The following is a 26991-nucleotide window of genomic DNA, read 5'->3' as shown; positions in this document are numbered from 1 at the left end:
AAAAAAAAATGAAATGAGACAAATTGGGTGCCTGGGTGACTCAGTCGGTTAAGCTTCTGACTAGCTCAGGTCATGATCTTGTGGTTCGTGAGTTCAAGTTCCGTGTTGGGCTCTGCTGGCAGCTTGGAGCCTGGAGCCTGCTTTGGATTCTGTGTCTCCCTCTCTCTCTCCTCCTTCCCTGCTCCCTCGCTCTCAAAAATAAATAAACATTAAAAAAAAGATCTAGTCTCTTAGCAACTTTGACCTTTATAATACAGTATTATTGAGTATAATCATTATTTTGTGCCTCAGAACTCAAGAGCTTATGTACTAGCTGCACATGATGCCCTCTTCTAGTACCTTCGTGCTTTGTGCTGGTTTCTTCATGGTCTCGGATACTCTCAGTAGTAGACACAGTAGGAGGGACACGGCAGGTGGACAAAGTGGTTGACAGGAAAACCTTTAAGGAAACAGTCCCAATGAGCTCAAACTTCTGTGTGTGGGGAAGACGGCCACTACTCGTCCTTCTGTCCTAGGACACTCAGGCGTCGCTTGCAAAGCAGGGAGATTTTTACACAATCTTGAAGAGACCCAACCAGAAAAGATAGGCTTTTAAAAATTTCCAATAAAATTGGAGACGCTGTAGTCTGTGTGAAAGAACTGAAATGGAAGCACATCAGGTCTAATTCAATTTCAGCACCCGCCCACCACCCACCTAAGTCTCTCAGTGAGGGTTCATTCATGTTTAAATGGACAGCTAGATAGGTTCAGCTGATAAACTCAAAGGAGGTGAGCATGGACTTTCCAGGTGACTTCCACCTACCATTTTACTGGAAGTCTGGCTCTAATTGATCTGAATTTCTTTTCAGATCCACTTAAAGCCATCTGGAAGACCTAAATGTCACCTTTATTTTCAGACTCAGAGATCTAGGAGGAAACTTCAAGCTGTGGCTAGAGCTCCATGCACTCACCACAGAAGTTGACCTTGAACTGGAGTATTCACGCAAGACCAGGGAAGAAAATTACAAGACAGATTGGCCAAGTAACCCCCTTCCCTCCCCCCCTTCTTGATAAGAGGAAATATCAGATTCTTGTGTTAATTTCCAGCCATCGAAGGGGGAATATAATTTTTTAAATGTATATTCTTGAGAGAGAGAGCGTGCAAGCTGGGGAGAGATGGGGGGGTGCGGGGAGGGGGTCACAGAGGACCCGAAGCAGGCTCTCTGCCTGCAGCTGAAGTGAGAGGCTTAACCGGCTGAGCCACCCAGTTGCCTGAGGAGAAATCTAAGTAAAGGTCCTCAAACCAGAAGAGGAAGGAGCGTGGGTCGTGGGTCGCTTCCGGAGCAAAACAGGAAGGCAAAGGGAAAATCTATAAGGGGAAGCTGCATTGTTAAACTATGTCAACATTGCATTGTTAAAAACAAGCTAACAGTCCCCAAATGGAATCCCTTTGCTAAACCCCACATCACCAAACCAAGAATTAATTACAGTTTGGCTTTCTTAGAAATGGAATCTTAAGCCAGTCACTCAGGGATCATCTAATGGGCACTAGTTAGATAATCTGATAGACTCATGCATAAATTCATAGGGTTTTTTTTGTTTGTTTACTAAAGCAGTTCATATCATTTTATTTACATTGATTTTTTTCTTTTAAAAATTTTTTAATGTTTTATTTATTTCTGAGAAACAGAGAGAGACAGCATGAGCAGGGGAGGGTCAGAGATAGAGGGAGATGCAGAATCCGAAGCAGGCTCCAGGCTCTGAGCTGTCAACACAGAGCCTGATGCAGGGCTCGAACCCACAGGCTGTGAGATCATGACCTGAGCTGAAGTGGGACACTTAACCGACTGAGCCACCCAGGTGCCCCCCAAGAATGAAGTCTTAAGGTACCATCTCAAATCAAGTGCTCTGTGAGCTAAGTGGTCATCCTAAGAAGGCAGGGTCCCTAATTTCTCTAATTCACAGGTTTCTGTCTTCTGGAGGCATCCAGTGAATCACCCCAGTGCCAAAGTCCACACAGAGCCAGTCACCATCGTCCCTCCCTTCTGTGTCGGGTATTTTACATTTTCACGATGTGGTAGGCGACGAGGCATGTGAGCATCTGAGGCAAGCAAGCTCTACCACCCATCACGAAGGAATCTGTATGTTTCCCCTCTGGAGGAACCTTAACCACACAAACGTCTTTTAGATTTTCTAGCCCCAAAAGTGAAACCAGCATATCAATGTCAAACTTGGGGCCAGACCGGTCTGCTGTGCGTGATTCCAGGCCCCCGGCAACCGATGTCCCTCGGCTACACACCGCAGAGGACATCGCACCCCAGTCCTGGAGTCAGGCAGGCAGGGTCAAGCGCTGGTCCCTCCTTCAGGCGCCAGGGGTCAGCAGCCCAAACCCGCCAGCACCTGCCGCGCCACTGCCCCACATGGCCTGCCTGCATAAATTCATCTTTATAAAAAAATTTGTAATGTTTTTATTATTGAGAGACAGAGCATGAGCAGGGGAGGGGCAGAGAGAGAGAGACACACAATGTGAAGCAGCCTCCAGGCTCTGAGCTGTCAGCACAGAGCCCGTTGTGGGGCAAGAACCCACGAACCGTGAGACCATGACCTGAGCCGAAGTCGGACGCTTAACCGACTGAGCCACCCAGCCGCCCCTCTAACCTGCCTTAGGGGTGTAGGGGTGTAAACTGGTGATGTCGGAATCTTGGCTCTACATTTTGTTTTTTTAATCTGCTGAGCCCACTTTTTCCTTCTTAGGTGGGTTCTCCATCTTAAAAACGTGCCAGGTTGGTTTCGGGCCAGGCAACAGAGCCCCAGGCCAAATAAACGTTTTGCCCTCGGGGTTCTGACTAATGCTCCCACCCTCAGGACAAACCCTTGACCTTCAGGCCACTGGGTCATTTACCGGGTCCTCCAAAGAGCTGATCAGAAAATGTTAAAAAAAAAAAAAGGCGGGGGGGGGGGGAAGGCTGCTGTTTTTGAAATTCTCCCAAACACAACGACTGAACTCCCTCCGCAGCCTTCGGACAGCGTCTGGTGAGGACGGTCCCGCCTCCAAGCGGACCCGCACCCCTTCCTGGCTCACCCGCGCGCCCCACCCCAGCGTCCCAACCCCGCAGGTGTTCCCCCCCTTTGCGCCCACTCAGTTCTCGACTGCGCCTTGGGGCGAGAAGGTTTCCACCGCGTCCGGGGCCATCTGCCTTGGATCCGGGCCCTGGCGGCCCGATGAGCGGGGTGGGGACCCGTGGCCGCTGCGGCCCCACGCGCCTGCGCGCGGAACTGCCCGGGGCTCTCCCCGCACCCCGTTTGCCTTCCTTTCTCAGGAGCTGCCTTCGTTCTTGAACTTGCACAACGAAGAATCAATATTCCGGGGGGCAGGATCACGCGTCTATTAGCAGTTATTGAACAGCTTCGTGGGAACCGGTTCATGACTTTACAATGTGAGAGCCGCGAGCCGGACAGGGTTCTTTCTGCTGCAAGCGCTCAGGCTGGACAGGGAATTGCGCGACGAAGGTACTGGAACCAGGGAACTGGTGAACTAGTCAGGCCCATCAGAAGAGAGTAGCAAATACTGTCGGCATTCCCAAGTTTGCTAAAAGGTGAGATTTCAGGAAAAGACTTGTCTTGTCTGTTTTGTAAGGTTCCGCAGAGCGCGCAGTGGGTAATGCTGGTGAGGCGCTGCCCCCGCTGGAACTTTCTAGTTCTCTGTTGGAAGCCCCGTCCAGAGATCAAAGGAATGCTTTGCGCCTTTGCCCCTGTTTCATTAACTTTCTGCCTTGGTTTGTCTTTTTAATTTTTATTTATTTATTTTTAAATGCTTTTTTAAAAAACATTTTATTTATTTCTTAGAGAAAGAGAGAGAGTGAGCAGGGGAGGGTCAGAGAGAGAGGAAGACACAGAATCTGAAGCAGGCTCCAGGCTCTGAGCTGTCAGCACAGAGCCTGATGCGGTGCTTGAACCCACCAACTGTGAGATCATGACCTGAGCCTAAGTCGGCCACTTAACCGACTGAGCCACCCAAGCGCCCCAAATGCTTGTTTGATCTTTGAGTCAGAGCACGAATGGGGAAGGGGCAGAGAGAGGGAGACGGCGTCTGCAGGAGGCTCTGGCTCTGCACTGACCGCAGAGAGCCCGATGTGGGACTGGAACTCAAAGGCCTGTGAGACCAGGACCTGAGCAGAAGCTTAGCCGGCTGAACCACCCCGACGCCCCTTTGGCTTCTCTTTTTGAGAAGAGGAACCCAGACTCCAAGTCTCCTTGTCTTTCCTTTGTCTCCCCTTGAACTTCTGTTCACTTGTTAAAGAGGGTGTCTGATTTGGGAGGGGGCAAAGGACTTTCAGAGGACACAGTTCACCCTAAGTAGTTCTTATTTACTTTGCTCTCTCCAGCCTCAGTGTCCTCAGATGCTGGCTGAGAGCCGCAGCCCTGGTACCAAGCTCCATCCCTTCTCCCAGAAGGACTACAGGGCGGGAAGATTGGACACCAGTGCTTTTCAGCCTCCCCGCAGTACGTTCTTCCTTGACCCTCTAGTCTTTTCCCTCTGGCTTTGTCGTTCCCACGTCATTTCCCTCATTTTATAAGCTAGCTCTACAATTTAAAACTTTTCTGATTTCAGGGGCGCCTGGGTGGCTTAGTCGGTTAAGCGTCCGACTTTCGCTTAGGTCATGATCTCGCGGTTCGTGGGTTCGAGCCCCGTGTCAGGCTCTGTGCTGACTGCCAGCTCAGAGCCTGGAGCCTGTTTCAGTCTGTGACTCCCTCTCTCTCTGACCCTCCCCTGCTCACGCTGTCTCTCTCTCTCTCTCCTAGAAATAAATAAAAAACATTAAAAAAAATTAAAAAAAAAAACTTTTCTGATTTCAATTCGACTGTGTTCCATTTTATTTATTGGCTGCAAGAAGAAACACGAGGAATCAGAGAATGCAAAAAGTGTAGAATTCTAACGTCCATAAATTGTGATGACGGGCGCCTGGGTGGGTGGCTCAGTCAGCTAGATGTTGGACTCTTTTTTTTTCTTTTATGTTTATTTTGAGAGAGAGAGAGAAAAAACATGAGCAGGGGAGGGGCATAGAGAGAGAAAGACAGAATCCCATGCAGGCTCTGTGCCGAGCGCCGAGCCTAACTTGAGGCTTGAACCCAGGAACCCTGAGATCATGACCTGAGCCAAAATCAAGAATCAGACACTTAAGTGTTCGACTCTTGATTTCAACTCATGTCATGATCCCAGGGTGGTGGGATCAAACCCTGAGTCTGGCTCCACTGCTGGATATAAAGCCTGCTTGAGATTCTCTGTCTCTCTCTCTGCCCCTCTCCCTCAATTATGCACTCTCTTCCTCTCTAAAAAGATTTTTTAATTTTTAAAAATTAAAAAAAGAAATTAATACTTATTATACTTTATGCATATTTTTATACCACCCACACAAAAGCTGAGCATATATGTGAAGCATTGCTATAACTTTTTAAAAATGCTTTTATTTATTTTGAGAGAACACAGTGAGGAAGGGGCAGAAAGAAGGATAGACAGAACCCCAAGCAGGCTCTGTGCCACTAGCGCAGAGCTAAGAACGACGAGATCATGACCGAGCTGAGATCAAGAGTCAGACGCTTAACCGACTGTGTCACCCAGGTGCCCCTGTGAAGCATTGCTATAAAGTATGGATAATGTCAGGGCAAGTGTCAAAGATGGAAAATAAAACTGAGATGAATGTTATAATCCCCCAGATTTCAATCTTGGAGAGATTTTCATGTATGTGGATAAAAAACTTTAACAGTGGTATGCGGCTTTCAAGCTTAAAAGAAATGAAATATTTCACTTGGATTACAAAACAGCCAATGAGAGACAAGGTCATAATGACCCCAGACCCAGTTTCCTATCAATCCTTTCCTCCCGGTGTAAGAGAGAGGCTGGTCCATGGATGTTGATGAAACTGGACCTGACATTAAGTGCTTGAGATTATGGCATGCAATTTTCCCATCCCCATTTCAAGGCAAGTGTCTACTCTGTGTGTAATCAGACTACTTCCACTCATGTTCTGGATTTCAGCCCCTTTGTTCCTCAGGGAAATGGCGTACCTTTATTTTTTCCTTTTTCAGATTAAGAAAACTAAGACATAGAGGCTATGTAATTTGCACAAAGTCAAGAGGAGAAATAACTCTGGAGTCCTGGTTAGGATCCAGGCAGTCCGTCTTCAGAATTCATGTTCTCAGCCACTCCTTTAGTCCTCACTGAAATGTCATTTCTTCCGGGAAGCAGCCCCGAAGCCTCATTTCTAGGTGAAGTGCTTTTCATGCTACTGCCTCAGGATGCCATATACTCACTCATCATCACTGTTGGTTTCCTTTTCAGTCACCTCACCAGAATGTAAACTCCATGAAAGCAAGGAGTTGTTCACGAATGTCATTAGTATGGTGGCTTTTGCACTGTGCTGCCTGTGATCCACGGACACTCGGTACAGGGAAGCTTTGCTGGTTCCACGGCCAGAGCCTGAGACTCTACAACTAGCATTGGAAGTTTCCCTACTGTTGAAATATACACAATGTAAAATTTTAAAAATAAAATAAATTTAGGGGCATCTGGGTGGCTCAGTCAGTTAAGTGTCCGACTTCGGCTCAGGTCATGATCTCATGGTTGTGGGTTCGAGCCCCGTGTCGGGTTCTGTGCTGACAGCTCAGAGCCTGGAGCCTGTTTCAGATCCTGTGTCTCCCCCTCTCTCTGCCCCTCCCCCACTCATACTCTGTCTCTCCTTGTCTCAAAAATAAATAAACAAAAATAAATAAATTTAAAGCCCTGCCCCCAAACAGGAGAAAATAAATATACCCAGTAACACATCCAGATAAATATTAGTAGTGGAGCGTCTGGGTAGCTCAATCAGTTAAGTGTTTGACTTTGGCTCAGGTCATGAACTCTCAGTTCGTGAGTTCGAGGCCTGTGTCCAGCTCTGTGCTGACAGCTAGCTCAGAGCCTGCAGCCTGCTTTAGATTCTGTGTTTACCTTTCTCTCTGTTCCTCCCCAAATCCTACTCTGTCCCTCTCTGTCTCTCTCAAAAAGAAATAAAGATTAAAAAGTTAAAATAATTAATAGCTAAAAATGTCAGGAAAGAATTATTAGCCAGTGTATAATGCACTCTGATATTGTCTACTTTTCTGGTGGGTTTTTTTTTTTTTTTTACTTTTTTTTTTCCATTTCACTATTTGTTAATGAGTCAAAACAAAGCTTGAAAAACATTTTGTGCAGTGCCTGGAACAAAATTAAGACATCATAATATCTGTTTAATCATTCATTCATTCATTGTTAGATAATCGTTCCTTTAGTCATTATTAAGTCAATGGACATGTATATTTCACACTCAGCTATAGTTAAATCACAGGTATTCACAGAGTAAGTATGTTTGGTTTCAAGGTTGTTTTGGTTTTTGTTCTTTTCCCCCCTCCCTTAAAATTTGTAAATTCTGCCACTATTTTTGAAAAGGCAGGAATAAATTTGGAGCTCCTGAATCTCAACAGAGGTTAAAGAGGTTAATCCTAAGGGTAAAGGTCAAAAACAACATCTTTTCTATTGTCTTTTGACCCTCTTAAGCAAGAACACATTTACGAATTTGTTATCTAAGAATGCAGGGCTTACAAAACATTGTTATCCAAGGCAACAAAAATGACCCCACCAATCCTTATCAACTATAAACGTGTATGTATATACACGCTTGGAGGGAAGGAGGACTATTTTTTGTTTTCCTTGCTTTAGGCCCAGACATTCAGGGTAATGCTTTAGATAAGAAAGGCAATTGGGACATACATCAGTATTTTATTTTCCTTGGCTTTGGATAAATCAAAAAGATTCACAAGCTGCTAGCCGGAAGATAAATTGTTCACAAATATTTATTTAAATTTTAAGTTGCCATTCAAGCCATTTCTTAATATTAAATATAAAGATTTTTAAAAATATTTCATTTTTAATTTTTTTAAATGTTCATTCATTTTTGAAAGAGACAGAATGCCGGCAGGGGAGGGACAGAGACGGAAGGAGACACAGAATCTGAAGCAGCTCCAGGCTCTGAGCTGTCAGCACAGAGCCCAATGCAGGGCTCAACTCATGAACCATGAGACCATGACCTGAGCCAAAGTCTCAAAACTTAATCGACTGAGCCAACCAGGTGCCCCTGAATCTTTCTTTTAATTGTGGTAAAATATACACAGTTTATCATCCTAATCATTTTTTGGAAAAATCCTTTTTTAAATTATTTATTTCTTTATTTTGAGAGAGAGAGAGCAAACAAGGAAGGGCAGAGAGAGGGGGAGAGAGAGAATCCTAAGCAGGCTCCACACTGTCAGCGAAGAGCCCAACTCAGGGCTTGAACTCACGAACCACGAGATCATGACCTGAGCCAAAACCAAGAGTTGGACATTTAACTAACTGAGTCACCCAGGTGCCCCTCATGTTAATAATTCTTAAAATGTACAGTTCAGTGGCATTAAATAAATTCACATTGGGCTACCATCACCACCTTTCCAGAACTTCTTTCTTCTTACAAAACAGAAACTCTGGTTGGCGGGAAGGGTGGGGGGGAGGGGGGTGGTATCTGGCTGGTTCATCTCCAGGTGGTGAGTTCTGGCCCCATACTGGGTGTAGGGATTACTAAACAGAAACAAAGAAACAAACAAAGCAAAAAAACCCAAACCATAAACTGTGTATCCATTAAACAATAACTCCCCTTTCCCCATTCTCTTCTCCCCCTATCCTTGACAACCACCAATCTACTTTCTGTCTCTAAGAATTTGACTACTTTATTTACTTTTTAATTATTTTTTAAATGTTTATTTCTGAGAGAAAGAGACAGCATGAGCAGGGGAGAGTCAGAGAGACAAGGAGACATAGAATCCAAAACAGGCTCCAGGTTTTGAGCTAGCTATCAGTTCAGAGGCGAATGCAGGGCTCAAACCCACAAATGTGAGATCATGACCTGAGCTAAAGCCAGATGCTTAACCGACTGAGCCACCCAGGCATCCCAGATTTTGACTACTTTAAGCACCTCACATAGGAAGTCTATGAGTAGTTTCAAAACTTTTAATATACATTGTAAATGTTCCTCCAGATAAGCATTGTTAAATTATAGCCCAGGGGCGCCTGGGTGGCTCAGTCCGGTGAGTGTCTGACTCGTGAGTGTCTGACTCTTGATTTCAGCTCAGGTCATGGTCCCAGAGTCAAGGGATCCAGTCTCAAGTCAGGCTCTGCAGTGGGTGTAGAGAGTGCTGAAAATTCTCTCTTTCTCTTTCTCCCTCTGTCCCTCTCCCCTGCTCTCTCCCAAACTAAACAAGATTCAAATTAAAAAAATTATACCCCAGAGCTGAATATAATGCTCTGTTTCCCTGCTTCTCTACCTAAACAAGCTATCGACCTTTGTTTTTCCTTTTCTTTTTCTTTTTTAAAGTAAGCTCTATACGCAACACAGGGCTTGAAGTCATGACCCAAAGATCAAGAGTCACATGCTCTACCAACTGAAACAGCCAGGCGCTCTGCTATTCTTTTCTCTTCTTGCTAATTGATAGACCTTTCATTACTTTAACCTACATTTTGGGGCACCTGGATGACTCAGTCGGGTGAGCGTCCAACTTCGGCTTAGGTTATGATCTTGGGGTTCGTGGGTTCGAGCCCCGCATCAGGCTCTGTGCTGACAGCTAGCTCAGAGCCTGGAGCCTGTTTTGGATTCTGTGTGTGTGTGTGTGTCTCTCTCTGACCCTCCACTGCTCTTGCTCTCTCTCTCAGAAATAAATAAAAAAACACTAAAAAATTTTTAACCTGCCTTTTTTTTTCCCCACTAGTGAGGCCGAATATATTTTACGCTCATGATCACAGTAATTCTGTTGGAATGATACCATTTTCATTTGATTGATTAGAAAACCAAGGCCAGAGAAACAATTTGTCCAGGACTCTGCAACCAGTGAATGGTAGAGCTGGGGTTTTAGTCTAAGTCCATGACTTCAGAAGGAGTTCTGTGCTATTTAGCCACACTGCTTCATGTTTGAATTTCTAATTTGAGCTGGAAATCCAGAATCAGGATGTTTTTGTGTGTGGATCCCTTGAAGACAACCAAATTCAACCTTGTGACTTTATAGGTAATGAAAGTGAGGTCCAGGTAGATTAACCTTTAAGAAATCTCAGACCATTTAAATCTTTTTATTTAAAAATTTTCCATGCCTGGGTAGGTAGCATAGAACAATGACTCGGAGTAAAATGACCAAGATTACATGATCTTTGGAGGAGCTGTGATTAACTAAGATCTTCTGGCTCCTGCTGGATTTGGTGCTTCTTCTAGCAATATATATAAAGTCCCTGTTCTCAATATATATATATTGCTATATTGCACACTCTCAATTATTTTCCTTCCTTGATTAAACTTCCCTTTAATAAATAAAAACTATAACAATAATTAATATCTGCTAACTTTTGTTGAGCATGTCAAATGACAAAACAATTTAGTAACAAGTTTGATGTTCTTTACTTAAGAGAAAGCAACCATGGAGGTGCCTGGCTGGCTCAGTCGGTAGAGCATGCGACTCTTGTTCTGGGGATAGTGAGTTCAAGCCTCACAGTAGGTATAGAGCCTACTTAAAAATGAAAGAAAATAAAAATATTTTTTAATGTAAAAAACATTTAAGGGAAAACAACCGCAGATTGGGGGAAATACAGTGCTTCACAGCAAAAGGACACTGTTCCCAAGGGATGTGGGGCACATGGAGTTTATAGAACCTTAGAAGGGGTAATATGAAGACGGGGCATGATTGGCTAGGAGTTGGAGATTTCCTTAGAAGGCTAGCGAGTCCTATTTTCCAGGGAAAGTTGAGCTAGCTAAAGCTGAGTTGGAGGATCGTGATTGGTGTATGTTAAATTTCCCTGATAGGTGTTTCCATAAATGCAGGCTAATTTAGGCTTAGGTTTGTGACATGGGCCCCAGTCCAGTGAGCGGGGTGGCCTCCATCTAGTGGGTTCGATATACTAATTAACTTTATCAGGTGCTTCCATGGCACACATTGTCCTAACCGTCACATACGCATCATCGCAGAAGATTTCCTCGGTCCCTCAGCAAAGAATGTTTTATTCTTACTTTCCAGTTGAGTGACTTGGTCATTGATCACACAACTAATAAGCGGTGGAAACTGAATTTAAACTAGTGTGTCCAATTCTGACCTTAAGACATAACAGTTAAATAAAGAAAACCAAAATGCAGCCTGCGCCCTTCTGTGGAAAACAGGTGGAGATTATAGATTAATTTCAGAGTGTTAACTTTTAACTTTTTAGGAGGCAAGCAGGAGGAGATAGGAGAGATGGGAATGGAGGAAATTTGGTTATCTGGAAGGGAGAGACCTCTGGAAATAGCACCAATTCATTTGTTCTTTTATTTATTGCACAGATATCTACTGAATGTCTCCCACCTGCCAGACACTTTCCTGGGCCGTGGAGAATCTTAGAGGAAAATACACAGTGGAGAAACTTAGGTGAAAACACATGATTCTGATTCCCAAGAGGGATATTGTCTGGGAGGGACATGAACCAGACACAGAGAAATGCACTCTGTTGAGTTCTGTAATGAGGCCCCCACTCAAGGCCAAGTGGGAGAAAGAAGAAACAGCTAATTTTTTTAAAATGTTTTTATTTATTTTTGGGAGACAGAGCATGAGTAAGGCAGGGGCAGAAAGAGAGAGGGAGACACAGGATCTGAAGCAGGCTCCAGGCTCTGAGCTGTCAGCATAGAACCCAATGCGGGGCTTGAACTCAGGAACCGTGAGATCATGACCTGAGCCACAGTTGGCCACTCAACTGACTGAGTCACGCAGGTGCCCCAAGAAGAAACATCTAAATATATTTTGGTGAGTCAAGAAGTCTTTGCAGTGGAAGTTACCTTTGAACTTGGTCTGTGCAAAGAGGCTCAGATGCAATGAGGTCACAGGAGAGCTACAAAGAAGTCAATATACTTACAAGTGCTTTGATACTGTTGATGGTGGGTGTAGGACATGAGGGAGCTAGGGATATGCTGCCAAATCAATAAAGTTTTTAAGTGCCAGACTAAAAAGTTTTGATTTCATTCTGTAGGTGATAGGAAATTATAATATATTAAATACATTTTGTTTTTCCTTTAGGGGACAAGTTCTTAGAATAGGTGGTATAAAATAATATAAGATGAAAAAGTCCCTGTTTGGGGCGCCTGGGTGGCTTAGTCAGTTAAGCGTCCAACTTTCGCTTAGGTCATGATCTCGCGGTTCGTGGGTTCGAGCCCCGCGTCGGGCTCTGTGCTGACTGCCAGCTCAGAGCCTGGAGCCTGTTTCAGTCTGTGACTCCCTCTCTCTCTGACCCTCCCCTGCTCACTCTGTCTCTCTTTCTCTCCTAGAAATAAATAAAACATTAAAAAAAATACATTAAAAAAAAAAGTCCCTGTTCTTAAAAAGCATGAAAATTAGCTTGGCCATAAACCAGCTAAGTCTTCTACAGCATTTGAAAATCTACCCTAAGAGTTTGATAAAACAGCAAAACAGAAAACCAGAAATTGGTATATGCTGCCATATTTAAACGTCTCAGTAACCTCTGTGCCTTTCCACATGTAATTCCTTCAGCCATGAGTGTGTGATTGTCTTAACTGAAAAATGTCTACTTCAACTTTATTTACTTATTCGTTTATTTATTTTAATGTTTATTATTAACATTTTTTAATGCTTACCTTTGAGAGAGAGAGAGAGCAAGCGTGTACCTGCGCACAAGTTGGGGAGGGGCAGAGACAGAGAGGGAGACACAGAATCTGAAACAGGCTCCAGGCTCTGAACTGTCAGCACAGAGCTGAACATGGGGCTTGAACTCAGGAACGGTGAGATCATGACCTGAGCCAAAGTCAGATGCTCAACCCAGGTGTCCCTTAATGTTTATTTTTGAAAGAGAGAGACAGAGACAGACCATGAGCAGGGAAGGGGCAGAGTGAGAGAGGGACACAGAATCGGAAGCAGGCTCCAGGCTCTGAGCTGTCAACACAGAGCTTGATGAGGGCTGGAGCCCACACATCATGAGATCATGACCTGAGCTGAAGTCAGATGCTTAACTGACTGGGCCACCCAGGACTTCAACTTTAAATTGTTCTCCGTGAACACATTTTTTTTTTTTTTTTTTTTTTGTGCTTACCATTTGGCAGGCATTGTGCAGAGCACTTTAAATACATCATCTTGGGGTGCCTGGCTGGCTTAGTCAGTTGAGCGTCTGACTCTTGATTTCCACTCATGTCATGATCCCAAGATAATGGGATCAAGCCCCTCATCGGGCTGCACACGGAGCATAGAGCCTTTTTAAGATTCTCTTTCTCTTTGCCCCTCTTCCCCCTTACATTCTCTCTCTAAAAGAAATTTTTATTTTTAATTTTTTTATAATTTTTTTAAGGTTTTTATTTATTTCTAGGAGAGAGAGAGAGAGAGACAGCGTGAGCAGGGGAGGGTCAGAGAGAGAGGGAGTCACAGACTGAAACAGGCTCCAGGCTCTGAGCTGGCAGTCAGCACAGAGCCCTAGGCGGGGTTCGAACCCACGATCCGCAAGATCATGACCTAAGCGAAAGTCGGACGCTTAACCGACTAAGCCACCCAGGCGCCCCTAAAAGAAATTTTTAAAAAAGATTTTAAAAATACATCATTTTATCAGATTCATATAGTGTATTAGAAGGTCAGTTTTTCTTTTTCAGTTGAGAAAACTGAAGGTTGTTTCAGAAGGTTAAGTGGCATACCCAATTTATGTAAGTAAAAAGTAGTAGAATCAGAATTAACCCAGTCCATCTGATTTTTAACAGGAAGGGCAAAGCTAGGGGTACCTGGCTGGCTTAGTCTGAAGAGCATGCAACCCTTGATCTTGTGGTCCTGAGTTTGAGCCCCACGTTGGGTGTAGAGATTACTTAAATAAGAAAAACTTAAAAGAAGGGGGAGGGGGAAGGGCAAAGGTAGATGAATAAAATTCAGTCCCTCTTAGTGCTGAAAACAGAATTAGATCAACTTCCTTGGGCAGAGTTCTCTCTTCTTGGTTTGGCTTTCCCCCATCGCGGTGGATATAGTCTAATAGAAATCTACCTGTGGATTTGTCTAAATAGACCGTGAGTGACAAGACTTTGCATTTTTCATTCCTCTCCTAGCACCTGTCTCAGAACCTTGCCCGTAACAGATGCCTAATAAATGGTGGCTAAATGAATAAATGCGTGTGTCCTTTCCATTCTGTCTACTGCTGACAAGCCTCAGATTTTTGTAGTTAGGCCTAGGCATTGGTAATCTTTTGTGAAGGTTTTTGGGGGAAGAGTAGAGCAAGGGAAGAGAAAAAAAAAATGCTACTTCCTTTCACGTCCAATTGCCTTCGAGGAGCTGGGAAGAGAGCAATTCACACTTGATTATCTTACATCAGATGAATTAGCAGCATCTGAATTGCTAGGCAGTCAGGCGCTCGAGCCCTCTCCAGCCTGACCCTCCAGCTTTTTCTCAGCTCAGAGAGCATGATTCCTTCCCTGAGGGTCCTGGCGGTCGGCCTCCTGCTAACTGTGGCTTTGGGCCAGACGTCCCAATTTCAAGAATCGGTTTTTCTCCAGTTTCTGGGCTTAGACAAAGTGCCTTCACCCCAGACGGTCCAACCTGTGCCTTCTATCTTGAAGAAAATTTTCCAGGATCGAGAGGCGGCAGCCACCACGGGGGATTCCCATGGTTTGTGCTATATAAAGGACCTTGGTATCCAGGGGAACATACTCCGACTTCTCTTGGATCAAGGTAAGGAAATGAGGGTGCTTTCTCGAGAAAAGCCAGGCAGCGGGTGATGTGAAGAAAGAAAAGAAGGGGAAATACCAATTACCGAGGGGTTTATAGGAGGCCTGGTGCTGGTGTTTTACATATTGTATCTCCTTCAATCCCCACCACATCGTCATATTGAAAAGGCAGCCATTCTTATCTGCTTTGTAACAGGAAGGAAATTAGGTTTCAGACAGATGATAATCTGGAAGCTATCGAAGATCATACAGCTAGTGTGTGAACCAAGTGGGGATTCAGAATCGGTTTGTTCAGAATCAACACTTTTGTGCTACAGTTAAAGTCGGTGGGGGTTGGAATTAGGGCCCAGGCTTCGCTCTTCTGCTCACTATTGATGCATTCTGGTGCCTTTGATATGGCAAGTAAGGGGGGACATGAATATGGGGGTTCAGTTTGCCCGGCACCCTTGCTTCCCTTCTCTATACCTCCCCACTATTTTTGTTGGGTGGAAAAGGCTATTGATTTGTGAGTACAGGGACGCCTGGGTGGCCCAGTCGGTTAAGTGTCTGACTTCGGCTCAAGCCAAGATCTCACCTTTCATCAGTTTGAGCCCATATCGGGCTCTCTTCGGTCAGCACAGAGCCCACTTCAGATCCTCTGTCTCGCTCTCTCTCTCTGAAAAACAAATACATACTAAAAAATGATTTGTGAGTACAGAGCAATGATATAAGCCATAGTCATACCCTTTGTATGAGGATCTGAGTGGGTGCCATTATCAAACTGACCACTCACCAAAATTACCTGGGTCAATTGCTAGAAGTTGATTCTCCAGCCCAGTTCCTGCTCCTCACTCTCCCAATTCTTATTCAATCTCATTCAAAGTCAAAGATGGGTGTTGTAATCTGCATTTCTGTGTAGCCTTCATGGGGGTGGGGGCGCAGATCTGAAGAGGAATTGAGAGCCCTGATTGGTTAGTTTTATAGTAACTGGAGATAATATTTGAATACTTATTTGTCCAAGAAGCATTTTTTGGAGATCTACTTAGGTGCTGGGAACTGCATGGCCATGATAATTAAAAATAAAGTCTGCCCTTTAGACAGATACCATATGTTTGCACGTATAGGTGGATTAGGAGGAAGCTAATGAAGGACCATGGGGGAGAAGGGGAAAAATAGTTGGGGAGAGGGAGGGAGGCAAACCATGAGAGACTCTTGAATGCTGAGAACAAACTGAGGGCTGATGAGGGTGGGGGAGAGAGGAAGGGGGGTGATGGACATGGGGGAGGGCACTTGTTGGGATGAGCACTGGGTGTCATATGTAAACCAACTTGACAATAAACTATTTAAGAAAAAAAAATCTGCCCTTTAATAGTTTATAGAAGGTAAAAAAAAAAGTTCATAGTAGGGAAATAGAAAACATAATTTCCATATTTTATGCTAAGTATTATTGTGTAAACAAGTTGGGGCTTTGAGGGTAGGGGTTCAGGGAAAATTCTTGGAGGAAGGTTATGGGGTGTGGGAAGCTAGCTCGAAGAGTTTTCCATGGAAAGGGTAGAAAACAGCTGATGATACTTCCCTTCCTCCCCCATGGAAAAAACTTTGATTTTTATGGTGACCATAATCCTATCAAATGATACAGGAAAAGGTCATGACCTCCCCATCATCACTCCCTAACCTCCATCTAGAGAAAAGCACCATTAATAGTTGACATATATATTCCTCCAGATTTTTCTTCTTTGCATGTATTTATCATAGAAACTCGTATTTTTAAAATAAATGAGGTCATACTATACATTACTCAAATATTATGAATATCTCGTACAAATCAGACCTAAACGTCACAATGATCTCATTGTAATGGTTACTTGATATTCCATTGATATTCCTAGACATACTATAATCTCCATAACTGATACTCTGCTGAGGAACATGGATATAATCTGAATAATAACGCTTTACATTCCTTTTTATTTTTGGTGTGTATTTGCTTTTTCTATTTCCCTGGGTTAAATTCTTAGATGGGAACTATTGGATCAGATAAATGTGCCTTTATACTTTTTATATATAGCAAATGTCCTCCAAATTTTATGCTCTACCATGAGTGTCTAAGAATTTCTCATTTTCCCACAATCTGACAGCAATTCTTATAGAAATATAATAGAAACTTTTTGAAGTATAGCAGTACAGAAGGTGCAGAGATCATTGAATTTTCACAGAATAACCAGCACCCAGATCAAGAAACAGAACAGACCGGCACCCCAGCGGATCCTCACGCCCCCTTCTGGTTAATCCTACTGAGCGGCAAGAGCAACTTTTCTCCTGCCTTCTAACATTCTGTATTAGTTTTGCCTGTTTCGGAACTTCGTGTCAATGGAAATGTAAAATGTGTCCTTTTTTCTGTCTGGCTACTTTCACACAACATTCTATTTGTGAGATTTATCCCTGGTGTGCGTATTTTTAGTTCATTCTCATCTGCTTACAGTAGATTACAGTGTACTTATGTGTGCTACCCTGGGAGGCTGTTGAGTAACAACACTCTTCTAGCTTTTAATTTTTGTTTAACTGGCAGGAAAACATGATCTCACTGTTTTGATTTTTATGTTTTTCATAAGGTGGAATACCTTTTCCTTTTTCTTTTAATTAATTATTTATTATTATTATTATTTTAATGTTTACTTATTTTTGAGAGACAGAGACACAGAGTGGCAGCAGGGGAGGGGCAGAGAGAGAGGGAGACTTAGAATCTGAAGCAGGCTCCAGGCTCTGAGCTGGCTGTCAGCACAGAGCCCCATGTGGGGCTCAAAACCGCAAACCATGAGATCATGACCTGAGCGCCGAAGTTGGACGCTCAACCTACTGAGCCACCCAGGTGCCTCATCTTTTAATTTTTAAAATATTTATTTCTGAGAGAGAGAGAGAGAGAGAGAGAGAGAGAGAAAGTGGGGGAGGGGCAGAGAGAGAGAAACACACACATAGAATCCAAAGCAGGCTCCAGGCTCTGAGCCATCCATCAGCACAGAACCTGATGCCAGGTTTGAACCCATGAAGCGTGAGGTCATGACCTAAGTTGAAGTTGGACCCTTAACCGATTGAGCACCCAGGCACCCCAGGTAGAATGCATTTTTAAATGGATAATGAATCATTCATTTTTATTTTTTCAAATCATTGCGTGTTTATACATCCTGGCCATTTTCTATTGAGGAGTCTTTTTTTCTTAATGATTTGTATGTCCTCTTGATCATTTGTAAAAGCATCTAATTATGAATTTTCACCCATATTACAAGTATTCTTGGTTATTCTTTGTGGTTTAGTTTTGTTAATGATGTCTTTTGAATATAGAATTTTTTTTTCTTAATTTTCATGCTCTCAAATCTATCCATCCTTTCCATTCTGGCTTTTGGATTTTCTTTTATGCTTAAGGAATCTGATTTGGTGATAGGAGGAGGAAGGAAGACTGATAGGTTAGTATTCTAGTCTGAAACAGGAGAGGTCAACTTTTCAGACAAGTGAAGAAGAGTAAGTATTGTGAAGACAACTCTGTATTTGACAGCTAACCTTTAAGAAAGGTGTTTCAGGGGTGCCTGGGTGGCTCAGTTGGTTAAGCGTCCGACTTCAGCTCAGGTCATGATCTCACGTGGATTTGAGCCCCGTGTCAGGCTCTGTGCTGATAGCTGGCTCAGAGCCTGGAGCCTGCTTTGGATTCTGTGTCTCCCTCTCTCTCTGACCCTCCCCTGCTCACGCTGTCTCTCTCTCTCAGAAATAAAAAAATAAAATAAAACATTAAAAAAAAAAAGGAAGGTGGTTCAGTGGAGTAATAAGGGTAGAAGAGTTGGAAAATAACAGAAAAATATCAGATAAGAGGTAGAGACAGCATATATAGACCTCCTTTTTAACAAGATGGTCAGTGAGAAGAAAGGGAAAAATAATACTGTAGGCTTGAAGAGGAGACTGGGTAATTTCAAATGCTTTTTAATTTTTGGTTGTTGTTGTTTCAGAGAGAGAGAGTAAGAGAAAGTGAGGGGAGAGGGGCAGAGAGAGAGAGAGAGAGAGAGAATCTTAAGCAGATTCCCAGAGAGGGGGCAGGACCCCTAGATCATGACCTAAGCCTAAACTCAAGAGTCAGATGCTCAACCAACTGGTCCACCCAGGCACCCCGATTTTGTGATTTTGTTGTTTTTTGAGTGAGACTTGAGAATGAAGGAGGAATGGTTAGAATGTTGGGTTTCTGTTGTAGTTTGTAATTACAGAATTTGTAAATCCATTGTAAACTGATGACCTTAGAAAATACCTACTTGGGGTGAAGCCACTCTACCTAAAATTGGGTGGCATTAGGCCAGAGAGGTTATTTGCAGAGAGGGAAAAACTGAAGATGAAGACAAAAAAAAAAAAAAAAGGTAAAAGTATTGGGCCTTTCTCTAAAAGAATAGATAAGGTTTGAAAAATCTGAGTGGAGAAGTCAGATTTGAAAACAGGCAGAGTACATCTACATCTGCAATTGCAAAAGACACAGAGATGGGGGGGTCCACGTGGAGAAACTGGAGAATCACACTACCCTCCAGTTTCCAGTGAAGTGGGACGTGATGTGTTCAGAGGCCTCAGACCAGAGATTGTTGATGCGGACAACTGTGGGCTTCAGATAAAGAATCATCTAAGGATGAAACATAAGGGATTTCGAGAGGGTCAGTCTTGGCTACATGATAGAAGTTTGTTCGGAAGTCAGTTAGATTTTGGCTAGCAATACGGACAAACTAGGATGTTCTTAAACATTTTTGTGCCATGGATCCCTTTTGACCATTCTGTTGAAGCTGACAGACCCCTTCTCAGAATAATGACTTACATGCCTAAAAATATTTTAGGATTTCCAAAGAAATCAATTAAATATTAAAATACATTTATAAAAATATTTGAAACCAAATGTATGTATAGAAATATAACATGGATGCTTCATTAATGCATAAATGAAATGATCTAGGGAAGGGACTATATTTAACTTACATTGAGAATAATGTGGAGGCTCCTGGGTGGCTCATCAGTTAAGTGTCGGACTCTTGACTTTAGGTAGTGATCTCAGGGTTCACGAGATCGAGCCCTAACATTGGGCTCTGTGATGACAGCACAGAAACTGCCTAAGATTCTTTTTTTTTCTCTCTGTCCCTCCCCGACTGGTTCTTTCCCTCTCTCTCTCAAAATGGATAAATAAATTTTAAAAAAATTTAAAAAGAAAGTAGTATGAGCATAAATGTTATTTTAAGATGTTTGATAGGGCGCCTGGGTGGGTCAGTCAGTTAAGCATCCGACTTTGGCTCAGGTCATGATCTCACAGTTTGTGGGTTCGACCCCCACGTCGGGCTCTGTGCTGACAGCCAGCTCAGAGCCTTGAGCCTGTTTCAGATTCTGTGTCTCCCTCTCTGACCTTCCCCTGCTCACACTGTCTCTCTCTCTCTCTCTCTCTCTCAGAAAAACAACAACAACATTAAAAGATGTTTGCAACAATTTAATCTATGAACGTACTTATGATTTTTACTGGTAACCGTGTCATAGGTCCTGATAATATTGGGATTTGTTGCATATGTTCATAATTGGAAGAAATGCTCGATTTCATTTAGAGTTCCGTGGAAATAGAGATATCACTGTTTTTCCCATCCAAGTTCATGGACCTTCTAAACTCTATCCAGGACCCCTCGGGGACCCGAGGATGTGAGGGTAAGAACCTCTGGCCGTGAATGAGGTGCTGGAGAAACAAATGCTCCCAATGGTAGGGTTAGAGTCTAACTGATCATTTCCTGCCCTTATTTTGTATATGTGGGTATCGTGTAATGCTTGCCATTTATATCACATAGGTGGATATGAAGTCAACTATGTTAAGGTGACTCTCGCATCTCTGTCCCCATCCAGGTCGCTTTCTTTACCCCAAGAAGCCTTCCCAGGCCTCCTCTTGTCTCCAGAAGCTCCTCTACTTTAACCTGTCCTCCATTACAGACAAGGAGGAGTTAACAATGGCCCAGCTGGGCCTGGATTTGGGGCCCACCACGTACTATAAGCTGGGACCGGAACTGGAGTTGGCTCTGTCCCTGGTTGAGGAGCCTCATGTGGGGGACTGGCCCGTCCCTCTACCGGGCAAAATGCTTGTGTTACAGTCGGTACCATGGCCTCAGGGTGTCGTTCACTTCAACCTGCTGCGTGTGGCGAAGGGTTGGAGAAACAACCCCTGGAAGAACTTGGGTTTGTTGCTGGAGATACTGGTCAAAGGAAACAGGGACGTCGGGGTGAACTTTCAGCTTCAGGACACCTGTGCCAGACTGAGGCGGTCCCTTCGTGCCTCCCTGCTGGTGGTGACTCTCCACCCTGAGCAGTGTCACCCTTCATCCCGAAAAAGGAGGGAAGCCGTCCCTGCCCCGCAGGCCTTCTGCAGGAACCTCTGCCATCGTCACCAGCTCTTCATCAACTTCCGGGACCTAGGCTGGCACAAGTGGATTATCGCTCCCAAAGGGTTCATGGCAAACTATTGCCATGGAGAGTGTCCCTTCTCTCTGACCACGTCCCTCAACAGCTCCAATTACGCTTTCATGCAAGCGCTGATGCGTGCAGTTGACCCAGAGGTCCCCCAGGCGGCCTGTATCCCCACCAAGCTGTCCCCCATTTCCATGCTCTATCAGGACAATGATGACAATGTCATTTTACGGCATTATGAGGACATGGTGGTGGATGAATGCGGCTGTGGGTAGGCTGTCAGAAATAGAAACAGGAGGGTCCCTAGGGTAGATCTTCTAATAAAACTAGCGACTTGGTCTGTGACCTCTTGGATCTATAAATATGTTCACAATCTGTCTTCTTGGAAAATCCACGACGATTAATAATATCCTTAAATACACACATATGCACACACTTAGCCCTAATGATCTAACAGAGTCATGATGCAATTGACAGTGTGTTAGACACAAGATATAAGACACGGGCATTTACTGGTGGTCTAATGTAGGCATTAGTCTACGTGTTACCTAGAAACGTGATTTCACTGTTTCTTGAAGTGGGCCTTACTGTTTATACTTCCTGGATAGAGAAACTGAACCATACATTTCCTTAAAGTCATCAGCTTTCCCTGGCAGATCTCATATGCCAAAAATGTTACTTAAAAAAATCATTTTGAGGGGGCTCCTGGGTGGCTCGGTCGCTCTGACAGAGCCGAGCCTGCTTGGGTTTCTCTTCCTCTCTCTCTGCCCCTCCCCCCACTGTCTCTGTCTCTCTCTCAAAATAAGTAAACTTAAAAAAAAAAAAAAAGACAAAGGAAGGGCACCCGAGTGGCTCGGTTTGTTAAGAGTACGACTTCAGCTCAGGTCAAGATCTCATGGTTCGTGGGTTCAAGCCCCACGTTGGGTTCTGTGCTGAAAGCTCAGAGCCCAGAGACTGCTTTGCATTCTGTGTCTCCCTCTCTCTCTGCTCCTCCCTCATTCATACTCTGTCTCTCTCTCTCTCAAAAATAAACATTAAAAAAATTAAAAAGAAAAGTAATCTGATCCAAAGGTGTTTAGAGATAACTTGAGATTTTAGAAGGGAAATGTGAACAATCAAAATAGATTCCTTAAATCAGCTGGCATTAAAATATTAGACTAGAAGGGCGCCTGTGTGGCTCAATCAGTTGAGCCTCTGATTCTTGATATCAGATCAGGTCATGATACCAGGTACATGGGTCGAGCCCCAGGTTGGGCTCTGTGGAGCATGGAGCCTGCTTGAGATTCTCTGTCTCTCTCTTCCCCTTTCCCCCTTTACACTTCTCTCTCTCTAAAATAAAATAAAATATTAGAATAGAAATAGTAATAATTATAAAGTGCCATTATGCCACTGTTAGTGGTATGTTTTAAAATATTTATTTTTTGGGGCCCCTGGGTGGCTCAATTGGTTAAGCGTCCAACTTCGGCTCAGGTCGTGATCTCACGGTTTGTGGATTCGAGCTCTGTGTCCGGCTTTGTGCTGACAGCTCAGAGCCTGGAGCCTGTTTCGGATTCTGTGTCTCCCTCTCTCTCTGACCCTCCCCTGCTCATGCTGTCTCTCTCTCTCTCTCAGAAATAAATAAAACATTTTAAAAAATTAAAATTTTTTTTTGAGAGAGAGAGAGCGAGAGAGCAAGTGCATACGGGGAGGAGCAGAAAGAGAGGGAGACAGAGAATCCTAAGTAGACTCCATGCTGTCAGCACAGAGTCCGGGGCAGGGCTCCATCCCACAAACCCTGAAATCATGACCTGAGCCGGAAATCAAGAATCTTCTGACTCAACTGACTAAGCCACCCAGAATGCCCCACCACTGTTAGTTATTCACCAAAGTATTAGAGAAATGAGAATAGTAGAAAAGTAATACTTTCAGACTAGAATGAAAAAAAATGGAGATTTTAATAAAATTTAAAGTTCTCACTGATAATGAGGAAAAACCAGGTGTGGGGCACCTGGCTGATTCAGAAGAGCGTGCAACTCTTGATCCTGGGCTTGTACATTAGAGCCCCATTTTGGGTGTACAGATGAGTTAAAATCTTTTTTTTTTTTTTTTCCAATTTTTTACTTTAAAGAGACTGAACAAGCAGAGAGGAGGCACAGAGGGAGAGAGAGAATCTTAAGCAGGCTCCATGCTCAGTGTGGAGCTGGAGGGGAGGCTCGATCCCTGATCCTGGGACCATGACCTTAGCCGAAATTGAGAGTTGGATACTCAGCCGACTGAGTCACCCAGGAGCCCCCAAAATAAAATCTTTTAAAAAATAAAAAGGAGGGGCACCTGGGTGGCTCAGTCGGTTAAGTGTCTGACTTTGGCTTAGGTCACAATCTCACAGTCCATGGGTTCGAGCCCCACATCGGGCTCTGTTCTGACAGCCAGCTCAGAGCCTGGAGCCTGTTTCAGATTCTGTATCTCCCTCTCTCTGACCCTCCCCTGTTCACGCTGTCTCTCTCTGAGAAATGAATAAAACATTAAAACTTTAAAAAAATTGAAAAGAGGGGCGCCTGGGTGGCTTAGTCAGTTGAGCGTCTGACTTTCGCTTAGGTCATGATCTCATGGTTCGTGGGTTCGAGCCCTGCGTCGGGCTCTGTGCTGACTGCCAGCTCAGAGCCTGGAGCCTGTTTCAGTCTGTGACTCCCTCTCTCTCTGACCCTCCCCTGCTCACTCTCTCTCTCTAGAAATAAATAAAAAAAATAAATAAATAAAAAATAAATCTTTAAAAAAAAAATTAAAAAGAAACAATTGGGTCTATGTTATAGTAATTCTTCAATATCGAGCACATACCTAAGTAGTCATTATCTGTAGACAATCCTCTGTACGTAAGGGGAGAAATTCAATCACTTTCAGAATTCTTTTTTTTTATTTTTTTTATTTTATTTATTTCTAGGAGAGAGAGAGAGAGACAGCGTGAGCAGGGGAGGGTTAGAGAGAGAGGGAGATACAGACTCTGAAATAGGCTCCAGGCTCTGAGCTGGCAGTCAGCACAGAGCCCAACGCGGGGCTCGAACCCACAAACCGCAAGATCATGACCTAAGCGAAAGTCGGACGCCCAACCGACTAAGCCACCCAGGCGCCCCAGAATTCTTCGACTTCTCCTCTCTCTGGGGTCTTTCAACTCTCTTGGCCTGCTTTAAAAAAATTTTTTTAATGTTTTTTATTAGTGAGAGAGAGAGAGCGAGCATGAGTGGCGGAGGAGCAGAGAGGGGACAGAGAATACCAAGAAGGCTCTGTGCTGACCACTCTCTGTAGGGCTTGAACACAAGAACCATGAGATTGTGACCTGAACCAAAATCAAGAGTCAGACGCTTTATCAACTGAGACACCCAAGTGCGTCTCTTGGCCTGCTTTATACATAGGAAGGTGAACGCTGACTTCTGGTGCCCTCACCACTGCCCTGGAAAAGTCAAGGAGAGTGGCCCGGAGAAAACCAGAGTCTAGTGAGCTTTGTTTCCCAGTGAACAGGCACAAGGCTGATAATGGCTCAAAGGGCCAGTACATGAGTCCACTTTTCCATGTGTTCCAGAATTTCTGTTTCAAGTGCCAAAACCCGTCATCCTTTCCCTGGTGTTGAAGACCCAGATGACCATGGGCACTGAGTACCTGGTCACACAACACCTTGACATGGCAATGCATTCTCCAACAGGTGCAGCCATGTGTAGTTGAGGCTAATGGGGAAGGCCACGGCCATTGTGGCTGTGCCATGTCGTCCCCAGTTGGTCTGGCCCCCTCCCAGCAGCTGCTGAAGCAGTTTGCCACCTGGCCAAGGAGAACATGGCATAGAGCGACATGTTCGTATGGCCCTGAGGGAAACAGCGCCTGACACCAGCCACCACACCCTGCTGGGGACTCCCCACCGGCTCCTCCAGCCATGACTGCCTCTGCCCTCTGCCCTCTGCCCTCCAGAACTGAGAGTCAGTGAATGTCTCTTACATGCCAGTTACTGCACTAGGTCCTGGGAAATAACAACAGATGGTCATTTTTTTCATAGAGCATCAAATCTAGCACATTTGGCTTAAGTATATTTGAATACGTACAAGTGAAAAATATTAGCATATACCCCAGTATATGAATATTTAACTATTCACAACTCACATGTTAGGTATCATATTATTCTATTGTGCAGATTTGAAAATACTCATATTAAGGTTTTACTCTTATTTATTTATTTATTTATTTTTTAAAAATATTTTTATTTATTTCTAGGAGAGAGAGAGAGACAGCGTGAGCAGGGGAGGGTCAGAGAGAGAGGGACTCAGAGACACAGACTCTGAAATAGGCTCCAGGCTCTGAGCTGGCAGTCAACACAGAGCCCGACACGGGGCTCAAACCCACGAACCGCGAGATCATGACCTAAGCGAAAGTCGGACGCTTAACCGACTAAGCCACCCAGGCGCCCCTACTCTTATTTATTTTTAAAGTTTATTTATTTGTTTTGAGACAAAGGGCAGGGGAGAGGCAGAGAGAGAAAGGGGAAGAGAGAGAATCCCAAGGAGGCTCCACGCTGTCAGTCCAAGAGCCCGATGCAGGGCTCGAACTCAGGAATCATGAGGTCATGACCTGAGCCGAAACCAAGAGTCAGACACTTAACTGACTGAGCCACCCAGGTGCTCCTAAAGTTTTACTTTTAGATAAAATAAATACAAGTTCTTTTTTAAAAAATGTTTATTTTTGAGGAGAGGAGGGGTAGAGAGCAAGGGAGACACAGAATCCAAAGCAGGTTCCAGGCTCTGAGCTGTCAGCACAGAGCCTGAGTTGAGGCTCGAACCCACAAACCATCAGATCATGACCTGAGCCGAAGTCAGACTCTTAACCGACTGAGCTACCCAGGTGTCCCTACATAAAATAAACACCATCAGAAGTTCTTTTTTCTTACTTTTTTTTTTTTACAAATAGTTTATTGTCAAATTGGTTTCCATACAACACCCAGTGCTCGTCCCCACAAGTGTCCTCCTCCATGCCCATCTCTCCCCTCCCCCCCACATCCATCAGTCCTCAGTCTGTTTCTCAGCATTCAAGAATCTCTCATGGTTTGCTTCTCTCCCTTTCCCCCACCATTTCCGCCCTTCTTCTCCCCCATGGTCCTCAGTTAAGTTCCTCCTGATCCTCCTATACGTGCAAACATATGATATTTGTCCTTCTCTGACTGACTTATTTCGCTCAGCATAACACCCTCAAGGTCCATCCATGTTGCTACACATGGCCAGATCTCATTCTTTCTCATTGCCATGTAGTATTCCATCATATAGATAAACCACATCTTCTTGATCCATTCGTCCGTTGCACCATCAGAAGTTCTAATGCTTTCTTCTCTTACCTCAGTGTTTCAGGGTAGAAGTTCTAATATCTTCTACCTGTCCCTCCCCCCAGGATGCTTCAAGATTCACATCCCCTAACTGTATGCACCCCACTTTGGAAACTTGACTTTGCTCCTGTTTACTGAGTTTGACATTGACTAAAAGGCTCCTGCTCTCCTGACATTAGCCTGTGGAAGACCTACCTTCCTTTCTTAGCCTTTCTTTAAACCTTGAGTTCTTTGGGCTCATTGCAGGAAGGTATCAAAAGCCTAACTGACCACAATTCCGGAGGCTGCATTGCTAAATTCGCGTCTACACTGAACGGAAGTGTGACTGCTGGCTTTCCTTACTCCACTAAGGATTTTGATTTGGGTTCTGTGTTTAATACACTTATATTATTTTTACTTATTTTACTATTATTTATTTTTTATTTTAAAACAGGCATTTGACCTAAACCAATTTATTTTATTTTTTAGAAACATTTATTTTTGAGAAAGCACAAGCAA

General features: G+C 44.0%; 1 protein-coding gene across 1 annotated transcript; it reads left to right on the top strand.

The window, feature by feature from the left end:
* Positions 1-14468: 14468 nt before the first annotated feature.
* Positions 14469-21436, top strand: GDF3 (growth differentiation factor 3). Its single transcript, XM_039220638.1, has 2 exons — positions 14469-14736; positions 20607-21436. The coding sequence occupies exons 1-2, from the start codon at positions 14469-14471 to the stop codon at positions 21434-21436; spliced, it is 1098 nt and encodes a 365-aa protein (XP_039076569.1).
* Positions 21437-26991: the final 5555 nt, after the last annotated feature.

The sequence above is a fragment of the Hyaena hyaena genome, unplaced genomic scaffold (assembly GCF_003009895.1).
Source record: "Hyaena hyaena isolate Hyena2069 unplaced genomic scaffold, ASM300989v1 scaffold_909, whole genome shotgun sequence".
NCBI lineage: Eukaryota > Metazoa > Chordata > Mammalia > Carnivora > Hyaenidae > Hyaena > Hyaena hyaena.
This window is presented reverse-complemented; position numbering and strand designations above follow the sequence as displayed.